Source organism: Alosa pseudoharengus, unplaced genomic scaffold (genome assembly GCF_046254945.1).
Source record: "Alosa pseudoharengus isolate Yale_2024_CS ecotype anadromous, Long Island Sound unplaced genomic scaffold, YU_APseudo_1.1 YU_APseudo_1.1_scf_1, whole genome shotgun sequence".
In the NCBI taxonomy this organism is placed as follows: Eukaryota; Metazoa; Chordata; class Actinopteri; order Clupeiformes; family Clupeidae; genus Alosa; species Alosa pseudoharengus.
Genome location: NW_027468564.1, coordinates 58,562,348 through 58,577,711, shown reverse-complemented (window position 1 = coordinate 58,577,711; position 15,364 = coordinate 58,562,348). Strand labels below are relative to the sequence as shown.

Sequence of the window (15,364 nt, the reverse complement as noted above, 5' to 3'; positions counted from 1 at the left end):
CAGAACATGTTTGATGATGGTGGTGGTTATTGTCCAATGTTTATAACAATATCAGTGGTATTACAGTAAACCATGAAACATCACAACCGTATCGTGAAGCTGTCACATACAGGGGTGTAGTGGTAAAAAAAGAGGTGGTAAACTATAAATTCTGTGATCAGGCGGACCACGATATACCGGTGTATCCTGACCACATCGCTATGGACTACTGTACCATTTGATGGTATCAGGCCTATCACTGGGTGTTCTCTCATAAGCCATACAATCACTATTTATTTTCTTACATTAATTGAAGTTCATTGTTAACTCCAGAATGAATAAATATGGTTAAAGTCTATGAAGTTTATTAAATCACAATAAAGAGAGAACTGATATGTCAGGATGTAGTCAGTAAACTATATCAGAATGGCCTAAAAAACATATAAAATAAGAATTATGAAATCTTACAAACTACCTATAATGAAATATAATTTATTTAGCATGCATTAAGTAGGAGTCCAGTCTGAATGCTAGCCTACACCTTTATATTAATTGACCTAAGTCTCAGTGCCAGTAGCATTTCAAAAAGGGCAAAGGGGAAGGGGGACTTCACCTCTATGGTAGCCTGTCAGAGTAAACTTTCCCAGTTATTTCTCTAAGGACTTTATTATGTCTGAGAATCAGAAGCCATGTAGTATCATAAACACTAAGGGTGATGACTTTGTACCCAAGATTGTATTTTATTGGTGGGCTAATTATGATAAATTAAACTTCATTTCAGGTTACATCGCGAACAACCGTGATTGGTTAATATTTTTTTATAGCCTAACATTACTGTAACTAGCTGACAAGATTGTCACTAGCTTTCAGTGGCTTAGATGCCAAAGAATGCATGAAATAACAACCAGTTATCTTATCTATCTGACTTTATATCCTGAACTTTATTCATTCTAGCTAACACACTTTGATAAACATAACTAACTGTTCATTTTATGGTGGTGGATTGAACGTTCATTTTTATCATCTGAAAGCCTGGCCCCACCCACCTTGTATTTCCATTCATTTTCATTTTACTGAGATAAGTCTTGCGCCTTACAATACACAAACATTTCCCTCAGCCACCAGGGTGGCTGGCCAATCAGCGAAAAAAAGGGATGATGTTAGTTTCGAAACTGAAAACGGCCATGGTAAATGATAGCAGCAACGCCTGCAAACATCAAATAAATTGTAGCCGAAAGAATGTGTATTTATGTACAGCAAAGCTAGGTCTAAACACATTATGTACATTAAAACATATTTTTAACTGTAGTGTGGGTGTGTTTCTGAACCAAATAATGAAATGCGGATGAGAGAAATAGAATCAATTTTTGTTAGACAGAAAGTCAGCTTTCATGACCAGGTAAGTAAGATTTTTTTTATCTAAAACTTAAACTTGGAAACCAATATGAAAGACAAAAAAGGTGAGCATGTCGCTTTAAAGTAATCACTTAATCACTCACAATATTGTTCAGAATCATGCCACATAATTCATCAAGAAAAGGGGATGAGTTGCAATCATAGCTGTGATGTTTGTTGATGATGTTGCCATTGCCCATGCATGATTTTATTAAAGCAGGAACAAAAATGTTGGTGAAGACTAAATAATACTCTACTCTAAAAGATATTCCCCTTTTTTCATTGTAATGAGTTCATTAATCCCATTTGATTTAGTATTTCGTGTTTTCAGAAGTATTATTTAAATTTGAATCTTCATTTTGTGCAGCAATTGTGAAAATGTAGTGACATAGCAGGCATGATAATGTGTTGACTGGCCAATCCATGCCGGCCTGGTATGGATTACGATTAAGATGAAATAATACTGATTTTATAGGTCCCTCTTCTCTTTACTTTTAGCTTTTCATCCTGTGCTCCTCTGCCATTGTCTGTCCTTGGCCTGCTCCCTCTGTCCATCCCCCTGGCCTGATGGGATCAGCTGAGCTGCTGCGGGCCCTCCTCTCAGCCCCCAGTGGGACAGAGGAGCTGTGGCTCTGTAGTAATGGGCCACAGCCATCTGTCATGGGGCACATTCACACAGCCACCAGAAGGAGACAACATGTGCTGATTTAAAAGGGGAGCCCAACTTTCCCAGGACAGAGTGACCCTGCCAGCCTCGCTCCCCACAAGATATACACATGCTTGTTCTGACATACTCTTTTATTGACCCCCCTCCCTCCCCACTGCACACACACACCCACACACTCCACTCCAATCCTGTCCTTACACAGAGATGAGATATACTGTGTGAATCACTGAATCAGAGACCACTCCCCTCTGAATACCAATGAGTTTGTTTGTTTGCATCTATGTGTGTGTGTGTGTGTGTGTGTGAGAGAGAGAGAGTGTGTGTGTGTGTGTGTGTGGGGGGTTGTTTGAATTTAGCAGAACGATGGCTTTCCTCACAGTAAATAGAATCCCCGGGCAGCCGTTTGTAGTGTTTATCTAAGAAAGAGAAAGAGAGAATTTGTGTGTGTGCATGTGTGTGTGCGTCTAAGAGAGGAGATATCAGTCAGCTGATAGAATTGATTATGAGAGTGGAGTGTTTTTAAAGAGCACAAAAGTTGTGTGTGTGTGTGTGTCTGTGCGCTTGTGTGCGTATAAGTGTGTGTGTGTGTGTGTGTGTGTGTGTGTGCGTGTGTGTGGTAATAGGGGGGTTGCTTCATGTTGTTGCAATGTCACAAGATTGCTTTGTTGCACGGTCAACAGGCGTGTGCCATGGGGTGTTGTCCTGACACTCATGCCTGCTGTCCAGGTTTTCAGCAGGCCATGGGAATGACCCCACGCTTTAATGACCTGTGTGCAGTTTTTAATTAAATCTAGAACAGGCATCATTAGGATCGACATCACAATGGTCAAGGGGAAAGAGGGATGGTTTTATTGAGGGAAGTGACATTGCAGGATGTCTGCAGTGCTCCTCCTCTGGATCTCCTCCACTGCTCAGACACACATACTGATCACACATACAGCTCTAGTTGAGCAGTCTTGCCAGAATAAAACATTTTCTACACCTTAATTTATTTTCTTTAGTCAGTACCACTGGCTTCTGATTGATTGTTTTTGTAAAGATTTGATATAGCAATAGGGTTAGATGTATAATCACAGTGAACATTTATTCATAATTCAAATCATCATTAACCTAAAACATTACAGTTTTACTCCTTTTATTTATATTTAATTTTTTTGTCATTATTGAGTACCCATATTATAACAGAACCCTATTGTATACCTGCTTGAATGTTGTTTTTCTGCTGTAGTGGTGACAGTTTAGATCTTGCCCATCAGGACCACATTAAAACTCAACATATCAATCCGATCTGGAGTCTGGAGATCTGTGTTTGGTGTTGTTTATTATTGTTAAAGTTTGCTGAAGTGTCCCTGCATATCAGAGTGGGTGTTGCATGAGTGCAGAGGTTTGGCCAGAGAGTGCCTCTGGACCCCCGGGTGCTCTGTGGAGGCATTGTGTGGGTCAGGCAACCGTGGCCTCTGTGTGCTGGCAGCTGTATGTCCAGCTTGCAGGGGCATTGCAGCACAAAGGAGACCATTCCCCCTGGGGGCAACCATTTAGGACAGAGGTCCTTGGCCCACATCTCAACAACAGGAGAGAGGGAGGGAGGCAGAAACCCCCTCCTCATCCTGTCCAGAAGGCCCTTACACCTCCTGCGCCGCTCCCCAACCCCCTCGTCCCCTGAGGCCAAGGATGGGCCGGCCATTCCTGAAGTATTAGGCTGACAACAGGTGCATGGTGCGACTATGGAGAAAGACATACTGGCAGAAAAGAGAAGATAGTAAGAGAAGTAACAGAAAAGACAAATGTGTAAAGAGAGAGATAAGTCATATGAACCTGTGCATTGTTTTGCTTACAATCTCCCTTTCCCATGGGCCTTTGTTTCCCCCTCTCTGACATTTACACCTCAAACACCTGCTACCACTACACTGCCATTACAGAGAGGAGAGATCTTATCTGAACTCTAGCCTTTGTAGACTTCATTTTGGCTGTGTGTGTGTGTGTGTGTGTGTGTGTGTGTGTGTGTGTGTGTGTGTGTGTCAGTGGCATCATCTTGTCTCTCAGGGGTATAGCATACACAGCACTAACGCCTATACTCTCTGAGCAGATTCCCCCCTAAAGTCGCATCAAACTCAAGCCTTAGGCCGCTGTGTCTCCCGACCCCCACCCATCCTCCCTGTAGTTCTTATGCTCTCTTGCTGTCTTTGCAACATTTGAGACCCCTCACACCCATAAACCTTTGACATAGTCCCATATACAATACTCAATCATGGCCCTCCCCCCAACAAGCACACAGACACACTCTCTATTTCAACTCGGGTCATGGTATGTTTCAAAGTGAGCAGTCATACAACAGATTGTTTGGTGCAGGCGAGGTGATAGTAGTGCTGACAATGTCTCTAACAGAGCGTAGGCCCTGGGGGAATAGATGGAGTTTGGTCACCAGGCCCCTCCTCTGCTCCTTTGTGAAGCCTGCTGCTGCTGTGGGCTGCGGAGGGCCAGGAGGCTGGAAGGGGAGAGGCATACGGAAGGATGGGGGAGGAGAAGAGGATGGGGGTGGGACTTGTGCATATGTCAACCCACAGCACAGGTGTCTGCATCTGTTCCTCCACAGGACAGATGCTTAGAGAGGGAGAGAGAGAGAGAGAGAGGGACCGAGAGACAAGAGAGAGATGAAGCAAATCTACAACTGAAATAAACTGTAGATAGGAACCCCCTCCACCTTCCAAAAATAATGGCCAATATTTAGGCGATATAAATATATATAAACATAATACAAGACAATATTTAATATTATATAAGGGCAATTTATACAGCTACCTTATACTGCTAGTATTTTTACAATTGATCTTTTGGGTCTGGTTTGCTAAAGTATAATAGTGCCAATGTTTTAAATGCGACTTCATCTTGCGCTACACCCCTACACACTTCTTAATCTGACTTTTTCTGATGCTCAGACTCCAGCAGTTATGGGCAGATGTGTGCCACGCGACGGGCGTTAATTATTCACGTTGTCAACGCCTTCCAAGCATACATTCTGTTTCTTAAGCTTACATACACAAACAGACGCACTTTCAGCCACACAAAAGCGCGCGCGTACTCGCATGCACATACGCGCGCGCAGCCATGTGCGCGGGTCTCTATGTAATTACTGAATAATTGTATCGCGGTGGGGCTGCCATGTCTCAGGCGAGCCCTCGCGCACTGAAGCGTTTCCTAAGCGACCCTAACAACAAGGCGATGTTAATGTGAGAGCGCGCGGTGTGGCCACAAAAGCTTTCGGATTGGCTTGTGTCCCTCCTTGGGCAGCTGGCCAGGGTAATCTGATCCACAGACAATGGAATTCCTGGTCGTCTCCCGCATTCACAGGTAGCTTGAATATCTAAATTGTAGCTCCTATTTGGTTTTATGCTACCATTTTGAGAGGGAAACAGCCATGACTGGTCACTGGAATCATCTAAAAATAACTTGTTCAAATCTACTTTCCCCCTCAAAACATTTAAAATTATCATATATTGTATGTCTACAACAACATAAACTAGCATGCATTTTTCTGGAAGCATTTATAAAGCCAGTGATTTCTTAGACATACCACTCTAGTCAACATTTGAGGCCTATGTATTATTCGAGGATTGCTGATCACTGATTTACAAACAGCATAATAGACTATAATGGGGATCCTTCGTATGATCGATATCGTGTGATGGGGTCCGTGTTTACGTTCCCACGGCCGCTCGTGAGCTGTCTACTCCACTGGGACGAAAACTTCTGGCTTCCCCTAGCCATCTGGCCACGGGCTGCCCATACCGTTACAGCTCCTTTAACATGCTACTTGCTTCATTTAGACGGAGCACTCTGGCAAGTGCCACATAGAGACGTGCGCTTGGAGGAGGAGGAGGCGGAGGATGGAGAGAGACGGGATGAAAAAAACGGCGTTAGCTCGGGAGCAGATGGCTTGTAAGGGTCTGGCCGCGTCTGAGGCGTGTCGTGCCCCTTCACAGAGAATCCCCTAGGGCTCCGCGCGCATTCACAATCAATGAAAACGAAAGCGCAAAAGAAAAGAATGAATGGTCGTAGCTCGAGTCAACCTTTTTGTTCACTGCAGCTACTGGTGGGCAGGAGTTAAAGTACAACTGCCCCCCTACAGTCGCGCTTTGGTTAAACAGTCACTCCCAAATCCATCGTTTTGGCCTGTAATGTACAGAAACCAGGATCTATCATATTTCAGGTCAATATAGCCTCTATAGAGAGGCGAGAACTAAGAAAGAGGGTATTAGGCTATGTGTTTCTGGAATGGCGTCAGATTAAGGTACAGGAAATAAATGATTACAAGTAAGTATCACACTTGATTGTTACTTGGTAACTTCATTACTTGATATCAGCAATGATATCATTATTCTTAGGATCAGAGCCTTAACTTCAGAAAACAAGTAAAAGGAAATATTACATATAATATTTTAAAAAAGTGAATTAGGCCTACTTCTTGCACTTCTTGTGCAAGAAGTACGATATACAAATAATAAAGAGATTCTTTCAAAGATGCACGCCAATCCCAATGTCTCGGGCCCAAATGAACAGTTCTGTAGACCTCTACAGGAGGACAGGGAATTCCAACAAGGATGTCAGCTCAATTAATTTGGACTGGTACCACTTTCTCAACAAGCCAAAACATCTACGGCAGACGGCAGCCAGTTCTTCGTCAACTGAGAGAAAAAAATGGACGAGAAACGAATCCCACTAATATTACGTAGGCATAGTAGGTAGTATAGCCACCTGTAATTGTGCCTGAAAAAGTTTTGTTTATAAAATCCACAAAAACGAAACAGTATTTGCTCCACCCGCGCAGCCAACCCTTTTATCTCTTGGATTTTCATTCAATTCAGAGTCAACTCTGACTTAGGCTAATGCTTAGTTACTAGATACAGGCATGCATTTGGTCTAAATCGCGGTTTGATTAAAATACATCAATCGGATAATGATTTATTTTGAAGATGGCGAGGCTTCCCTTGACTTACAGTATAGTAAGAGACTACTAGTACGGGGCGAGGTTAGCTCGCTCACCCCGTTAAATTGTGGGGAGAGCAGGTGCTGCGCGAATTACCATACAGCTGAGCGAGCAGAGAGCAAACTTATTCCTTCAGCTCACAATAACAAAGTGCCCCGGGGACGACCACGCGGACGCACGCACACACACACACACACGCACACACACACACACACACACACTTCAGTATAGTCCCCACCCCCATCTCATCCCACAAACCACACGCGTACGCGCGCTCGCACACATTTTCATTCATTGTACACACACGCGCACACCGCACCCCACCCCCAACACGCACACACATAGAGGGAGAGAGGGGGGACAGTGAAAAGGGAAAAGCAAGTGGAGAAAACTGTCGACTTGTAGTTTCTGAAGTTTATCTCCAGCGTTTGGAATAAAAACGAGCACTACCGTTACCATGTATTATATATAAAGAAAACACATTTAAATCAGTAGAAAACTGTTTTTAAACAATGGGGAAATACATCACCATACTTCTGTCCTACACAATATCTGAATCACTAAACTTTTGCAATGAAATCATAAATATGCTCGGCGTCTGTCGACTCACTCATTTCCTATAAACAGGAAATGAAATGTCCCTATCACAAAAAGATTCAGGGCTCTCAGTAACGGTAGATTTAGTGTTGGAAGGTGGGAGTTGTGGAGGTGCAGGGATACCTCATTGTCAGAACTCGAGACACACTCCGGGAGGAGGTGGTTCATTTGCATGTTATTACCATGGCATGTGGCGCCCGGTATATAACCACAGGCAAGCGCTTGAATGTGATAGACAAACACACAGTGTAGGACGCAGGAAGACGTGAGGTACAGGCCTCTGAGGAGGTTTGCTGGAAGAGAGAAAAAGCTTGGTTTAAGAACCAAGAAGGAACTATATCTCTAAATGCACATTCATTCTTCACTGCTGTGATCACATCTTGGATTATCACCTTGGAACGGATTTTTTTTCTCAGCAAAGGAAAGCAACACTTTAAACTTAAACTTTAGGATTCGTTTGTGTCTATATGACATGAATGGGAACAGCGTGGCTGATGCGGGACAGTGTCTGAAGAGTCTTTTAGGGGAAAGTTGCATTCAATGAATCATTCAGTGAAGAGAATACGGAACTGAAAGGACTCCTTTGTCAAGGAAACAACACTGAGCTGGGAACGGAGTTACTCGAAAACCATTTGTATTTATTTATTTATTTATTTATTTATTATTCATCATGGGACGCTACCTTCTAACCTTATCACTCCTACAAGTCTTCATATGCCAGGTAATACTCCATCTTTTGTATTAAGCCTTTTCTTTTACTTTTAGTCACAATTGCATCACTCACTTTTAGTTCACAGTGTAGCTTTCCATGCTAATCTGTCGTTTTATGTTTTCACAGATCCTCTCTTCTGGAGTCTTTGAACTCAAGTTACAAGAGTTTTTGAACAAGAAGGGGGTACAAGGAAATAGGAACTGTTGTAAACCTGGTTTAACACCATCATACCAGACGCAGTGTGAATGCAAAACCTTTTTTCGAATTTGTCTAAAACATTATCAACCGAACGCATCTCCGGAGCCCCCTTGTACCTATGGTGGTGCTGTTACCCCCATCCTTGGTTCAAACTCTTTCAAAGTTCCCGACACGCTACCGGATGGCTCCTTCACAAATCCCATAAGGATGAATTTCGGTTTTACTTGGCCGGTGAGTGTTCTCTTCTTTAGACCAAGCACAGTTTGTTGTTGTTTGTGAAGCAGTTCAAAAGTTCCGATGACCAGCCTTGGCCACTTGTCTCTGAAATGAATGAATCATTTACGCATGAATAGGCGCAAGCTGTTGTGTTTCTATGGTAGCCTAAAGCCCATTCCCAACTCTTTATGTTATGTGCAGCAGCGTGAGTAATTTAGGCAGAACAAAATTCTTCCGTTTAATTTCTCGATTCACCTTATTTTTTTAACAGGGGACATTTTCTCTTATCGTTGAAGCTGTGCACGCCGATTCCAAAGAAGATCTTACAACCGGTATGTTTGAATAGAATGGCGCGCTCGCAATATCAAGTTTTATTTGAAACTTTGATTACGCTATTAGGCTGCGAAGGGTCTAATGTTCACAACTGTATCTTATTTCAGAAAATCCTGAGCGAATCATCAGTACCATGGCTACGCAGAGACACTTGACTGTGGGGGACGACTGGTCCCAGGACCTTCATTCCGGAGGAAGGACTGAGTTGAGATACTCTTACCGCTTTGTCTGTGATGAGCACTACTACGGTGACGGCTGTTCAGTGTTCTGTCGCCCTAGAGATGATGCTTTTGGGCACTTCACCTGTGGGGAACGAGGCGAGATCATTTGTGATGCTGGATGGAAAGGACAATACTGTACTGAACGTAAGTAATTTGTGTGACTATTCATGCCATGCTGTTTATTGTTTAGACGGTTTCATATAGGCCGCGTCATTTATCGCTCTCACGTTAATTAAAGTTTGGTAAGGAGGCTATAAATGTGGTAGTCTACTTGAAACTTTTTTTTCGGTAGAAAGTTAACGTTTTTTTTTTTTTGGTTGTAAAATTCACTAGCGCCCCAGACCCCCTCCCTCCCCACGTCAAACACACAAGACCACTTGATTTATTCAAATCAGGAGGTGGAAAGTTTTTTCGGAATAATCTCACGCGTGCCATAAATTTACATGCTTACGTCCGATTCGTTACTCCCGGAGTGGGCTTGGCGCCGATTGGCTTACGAGGGGGAGGTATTGTTTGAAGTGGGCAGCTGCCGGGAGAACGGAGACAATGGAGCAGCTGTCGAGCACTGGCCGCGTATCCACCAGCTGTCCACTCTTATCTCCGCCACCCGGAGACATTAAGGGGTGCTGTGTGCACTGAATGAAAAGAGAGTTTTGACCCACAGAGTAGGGAGACCCCCCACCCCACCCCCGCCCCGTTTGTGGGCGCCTATTGTGACTGCTTGTTAGGCAGAAGTTCTTCTAGTTTTTTTTTTTTTTTTAAGAGTACCAGCTAATAGGTTTAGTGACCCCTTTCTGAAATGAAATTAATTAGTTACGATTTAGGGTAGAAGTTTCTACTGGAAGTAAAATTCAACAAAGAACATGTGTTCGGGGTTGTTTTATGTTGCCATGGTTTTTATGTGGGGTGTTGTCTCTCTTTTGTAGCAATCTGCCTCCCAGGATGTGATGAAGATCATGGATTTTGTGAGAAACCTGGTGAATGCAAGTAAGTATCGGCAGATTGACATCTAAGTTTTGCATCAAAACAGATGTTTAGTCGACAGTTATATTACTTTAAAAAGGATATTTTGTAATCAACCTACTAGTGACTTATAGTCACTGAGGCCTGTCTGTCTGGTGTCCAAACATCAGAAAATGCTTCAATATCTTACGAAGGTTTTGTTTGTTATAACAGATGCAGAGTTGGGTTTGAGGGTCGGTACTGTGATGAGTGCATCCGTTACCCAGGATGCCTGCACGGGACCTGTCAGCAACCGTGGCAATGCAACTGTCAAGAGGGCTGGGGTGGCCTCTTCTGCAATCAAGGTGAGTCAGCCTGAGAGAAAGAGAAAATCGAAGACTATGTTTTAAAACAGAGTGAGACTAAAAGGATGCTCATGCGTGAAAAAGCAAAACAGAAACAGAATTCAAAAGGATGGCAGAACGCGGCGGTGGGGTGGGCGGGAGGAGGAGAATTAAAAAGCAGCTGCACTGGTGCTGTTGGTTTGTGTTTCCTTAGACAATAATCCACATGTGTCACACATGTGTCTGTCTGTCCACCTCAGATCTCAACTACTGCACACATCACAAGCCCTGCATGAATGGAGCCACTTGTAGCAACACTGGCCAGGGCAGCTACACCTGCTCCTGTCGGCCTGGCTACACAGGAGCCAGCTGTGAGATCGAGGTGAACGAATGCGCTGGGAACCCCTGCAGGAATGGTGGCAGCTGCACTGTAAGTGCCCCTCCACATTTCATCCCACTGTTACTTCATCTTCCACTCATCCTTGCATCTGCCTCACAGAACAGCTGGAGCGCATGGTGTCATAAGCCTCAAACTCAGATAGTGGTTTAGCTGTGGATGCTGTACACTGTCTCCCTCTTGTTCACTTTTGATAACAGATAATCCAGTAGTCCAGTGGTGCTGCCTAGCATTAATATACTGTTGGCAATAGTATACTTCCCCTGTGTTTGATTATTGTTGTTTAGATAATTTAATAACAAATAATATAAGTGATTTTTAAACAACTAAGTGGTTTAGTGTTCCCTTCTGTCTTTCCTATTAGGATATGGAGAACACGTACAGCTGTGCCTGCCCACCAGGTTACTATGGGAAGAACTGTGAGTTGAGTGCCATGACTTGCGCTGATGGACCCTGTTTCAATGGAGGACGCTGTGCTGACAACCCAGATGGTGGCTACTACTGCCAGTGTCCTACAGGCTACGCTGGCTTCAACTGTGAGAAGAAAATTGACCACTGCACCTCCGCCCCATGTTCCAATGGTGAGGCCCAATGCAGGACCTTGCATTTGTTTACAGCGCAGTCTCCAGAGCCTCCTGTCATTTGTTTCCTCCACAAGTTTGCATGTTACTAATACCTGCTCCCTCTATCTCGATCTTCAGGTGCCCGATGCGTTGACCTAGTGAACTCCTACCTTTGCCAGTGTCCAGAGGGATTCACCGGTATGAACTGTGACCGCAGCAGTGATGAGTGCGCTGCGTACCCTTGCCAAAATGGCGGCACGTGCCAAGAGGGTCCCGAGGGCTACACCTGTGTCTGTCCTCCAGGCTACACTGGCCGCAACTGTACCGCGCCCATCAGCCGCTGCCAGCACAACCCCTGCCACAACGGGGCCACGTGCCACGAGCGCAACAACCGCTACGTGTGTGCCTGTGTGCCGGGCTACGGGGGCCGCAACTGCCAGTTCCTTCTGCCGGACCATGCAGCGCAGATCGCAGGCCACATCCCCTGGACTGCAGTGGCCTCTGGCATCCTCCTGGTGGTGCTCCTGCTGGCCGGCTGTGCGCTGGTGGTGGGCTGCATCCGCTCCAAGGTGCAGCAGCGGCGGGAGCGTGAGGTGGACATGGTTCAGGGCGAGACGGAGACCATCAACAATTTGTCCAACAACTGCCAGCGAGACAAGGATCTGTCGGTCAGTGTGTTGGGATCCACGCCCGTGAAGAACACGAACAAAAAAGTGGACTACCATAGTGAGCAGGACGACATGGTGCCGGAGAAGAGCAGCTACAAGACTCGCCACGCGCAGGTGGACTACAACCTGGTGCACGAGGTGAAGAGCGAGGCCAAGCACGAGGTGAAGCTGGAGTACACGGGCAAGGAGGCGGCCGCTGCAGCAGCGAGCTGTGAAGACATGTGCCAATCACTCGACTGCTTCGACTCGGGCAGCGAATACGAGGAGAAGCGCAGCAAACGTTTGAAAAGGTAATAACCGCGTATGACATGCTAATAATATTATACAAATGTTGAGAAACACCTTATCAGTTATGTTAGCATGCTGAGGTAATGGATATATTTGACTTTTTCCCCACAGTGATGCATCAGAATGTTCAGAAAGGCAGAACTACCAAGGGGTGGTGCCTGGGTGTTTCGACAATAAATACAAATCTGTATTGGTCATGTCTGAGGAGAAAGATGAATGTGTAATTGCAACAGAGGTGAGTTTTTAGATTTGTTTACTTTTGGCTTTATTTAACATCCTGTCTATATGTGTCTATATAAGCATCCTCTGTAGAAGTGAACTTCTTCTAACCCTGTTGCTCCTCTCTGTTCCAGGTGTAGGGGACCTGCAGGTCTACACGGTTCATTTTTAGCCTGTGGGGAATGTGTTGACTCCCTGTCAGAAAGTGCTGCTCTAACCTTAGGTGGAGGTGTCCCGCCTTGTGACTGCTGCTCAAATAGAGACTTTTAACTGATATTCAGAGTGAGCTGGTTCTCTTCCTGAAATGAATGGAGGCAGTGGCGGCCTGTGGGACAGAAAGCTGTCGGGGGCCAAAGTTATGTACCCTTTAAAATAATTTACCTGTAAAGTTGTTTAAAGGTGTTGGGCAATATGTGCTCGTCAGACCATGTTTTTAAGGGATTCATCAACATGTGAGATGCAATTAGTAAGAAAACGAGGATGTAACAAAAATGTAAAAAAGTATTTCAGTGTTTTGCCATTTACCGGGTCTAATTCTGGCAACATTGTGGCAATGTTTTAGCAATATATTGGCAACATTTGCTGTCCGGCCAATTCTTCAAGCCCCATAGGCTGCTGCTGAGTGCAGGGACTGCATCAAAAGGTGGATGTTTGGCCATAATGGCCTATTCTTCACACGTTGTGTCACATGATCATGATCCTGTCACATAGCCTGTGGAGACTGTATGTATACTTGATCACTGTGTAAAAAAGAAAACAAAAAGTGCATCTCTCTAAGTCCTCCGAGCATTTTTTTTATTTTCCCTTCTTTTTTGTAATGTTCTGTATGGTATTGAATATGTAATTATTATCAAGAGTGTGAGTATACTTTGAAAAATGTCCTTGCTTGTCATTGACTTTTTGTTTTGGTAATTGCTTTTATATAAAAAAAAGTTGTATGATTTTATTTAATTTATTTTTATTTAATTACTATGCTGTATTTTGCATATTTGTTATGGTTTAAATAATTATTTAATTCGAATTTTTTAAGTTGTCGCTGTTATTTGCAAAGGCACTTCGGGTCATTGGGACGTGTTGAGAAATGTTATTTAAGAAGGATTGTAAAAATGTTTTTATTGTCATTGTTTTTGTTACTTTAATGAAGGATTTAGCTTAAATTATTTTTTCAAATAAAGATTATTGAATACTCAATGTGTATTTCAATCAGTATCTTAAACGGGCCTTCAATGATATTTGAAACATTTTTTTATATTATACTTAACAGAAATGTAATCATGCTTTTCATCTCTCCTATCTTAAAAGCATTTCCCCAGAAGACTTTATTTTAATGACAGTCTGTCTTTTTGTAGTCTTCTGGGGACCCTATGGTGAGGGCTGTGAGCAAAGTTAATAACCAACATCTGCTGTCCCCCACAACCTACCCCATGGAGGGCTATTCACAACCTATATTCAGCTGTGAGTTTGGGGCTCTTCTCTCTGGAGGGATGGGGGTGGGGGAGAAAAGTTATTTGGAAGAAAATGAATATGAAAAACGCCTCAAACCTGTTTTTGTCCTTGTAAACACTGTAATCTTATGGTCAGACTCGGAAAGTATAGGAGTTATAGGCTACATTATATGATTTAGAAAAAATATGATTTAAATTATTTTGTTATTAGCCCAATTTGTCATATTTCCCATACACAAATTATCTTGAAATTAACTTACAATAAAAGATAGGTTGTAGAGATGATAAGAAAACACTTGGTAGGTTTCCTTAGGGTTTCTGAGGGTTTCAATAAGACTCAAGGGAAACAAACATGGCAGACAATGATTAGAACTGACAATGGGGAGAACACAAAGGCCAGCATTTGGAAGAGCCAGTGTGCCCCAGTGAGTGAGGGAGAAATGGGAGCAACAGCAACAGATGTTGTGGGCCTTTTGAGTAATGGAACCCTGCTGGCAGGCGACAGCAGCCGGCTTCTAAATAGCTGCACAGTGAAAACGGTTACTTAGAATCTATATGATTCATGTAAATTGTATAATTTTATCCTCGTCGAGCTTACTTCTAATGATAGTTGAGAGAGAGAGAGAGAGAGTGTGTGTGTGTGTGTGTGTGTGTGTGTGTGTGTGTGTGTGTGTGTGTGTAATGGTGAGATGACTTGTTGGAAATAGAGAGGATTAAACCAACTGGCTTGTGATTCTATCATCAATTATTTGGAAGATCAAATGTGACCAGGTGGGGGAGCAGTAAGCTCACTTCAACAATGCAACTGAAAACTAAAAAAATATTGCAATCTATCAGTTACAATGGCTTCTGTGAAACAGCAACAGACACAGTTTCAACTATCAGCTGATATATTGATATTGATATACATTGTATCTGCATGTTCAGTATCCTTGCAAAAGTCCAAATGTTTGGGAGAGACAGTAGAGATGGACACACAGAGATGAGAGAGCTCAACTTGTGGGATACAGGGGAAAGGGTCTGAACTCAGCAAAGCCAATAAAATAGTAATGAGCAGCAGCAGCGACTAGGTTCAGTTACACTCTAACTCAGTTACACAGTCCTAAAGTAATGAAGAGAATGAGAGCCAGAGAGAGAGACAGAGAGAGAGAGACCGGGGAAAGAGAATATTTACAGATAAAACAGGAGAGGGTAAG

The 15,364-nt window shown here is 43.5% G+C and overlaps 1 protein-coding gene across 1 annotated transcript; it reads left to right on the top strand.

Annotated features, from left to right (window-relative positions):
- Positions 1-7,906: 7,906 nt before the first annotated feature.
- On the top strand, positions 7,907-13,550 carry dla (deltaA). Its single transcript, XM_076277725.1, has 11 exons — positions 7,907-8,343; positions 8,461-8,763; positions 9,020-9,080; positions 9,189-9,446; positions 10,229-10,289; positions 10,479-10,609; positions 10,849-11,018; positions 11,350-11,566; positions 11,687-12,506; positions 12,616-12,739; positions 12,858-13,550. The coding sequence occupies exons 1-11, from the start codon at positions 8,293-8,295 to the stop codon at positions 12,861-12,863; spliced, it is 2,202 nt and encodes a 733-aa protein (XP_076133840.1). The 5' UTR covers positions 7,907-8,292; the 3' UTR covers positions 12,864-13,550.
- The last annotated feature ends 1,814 nt before the right edge of the window (positions 13,551-15,364 follow it).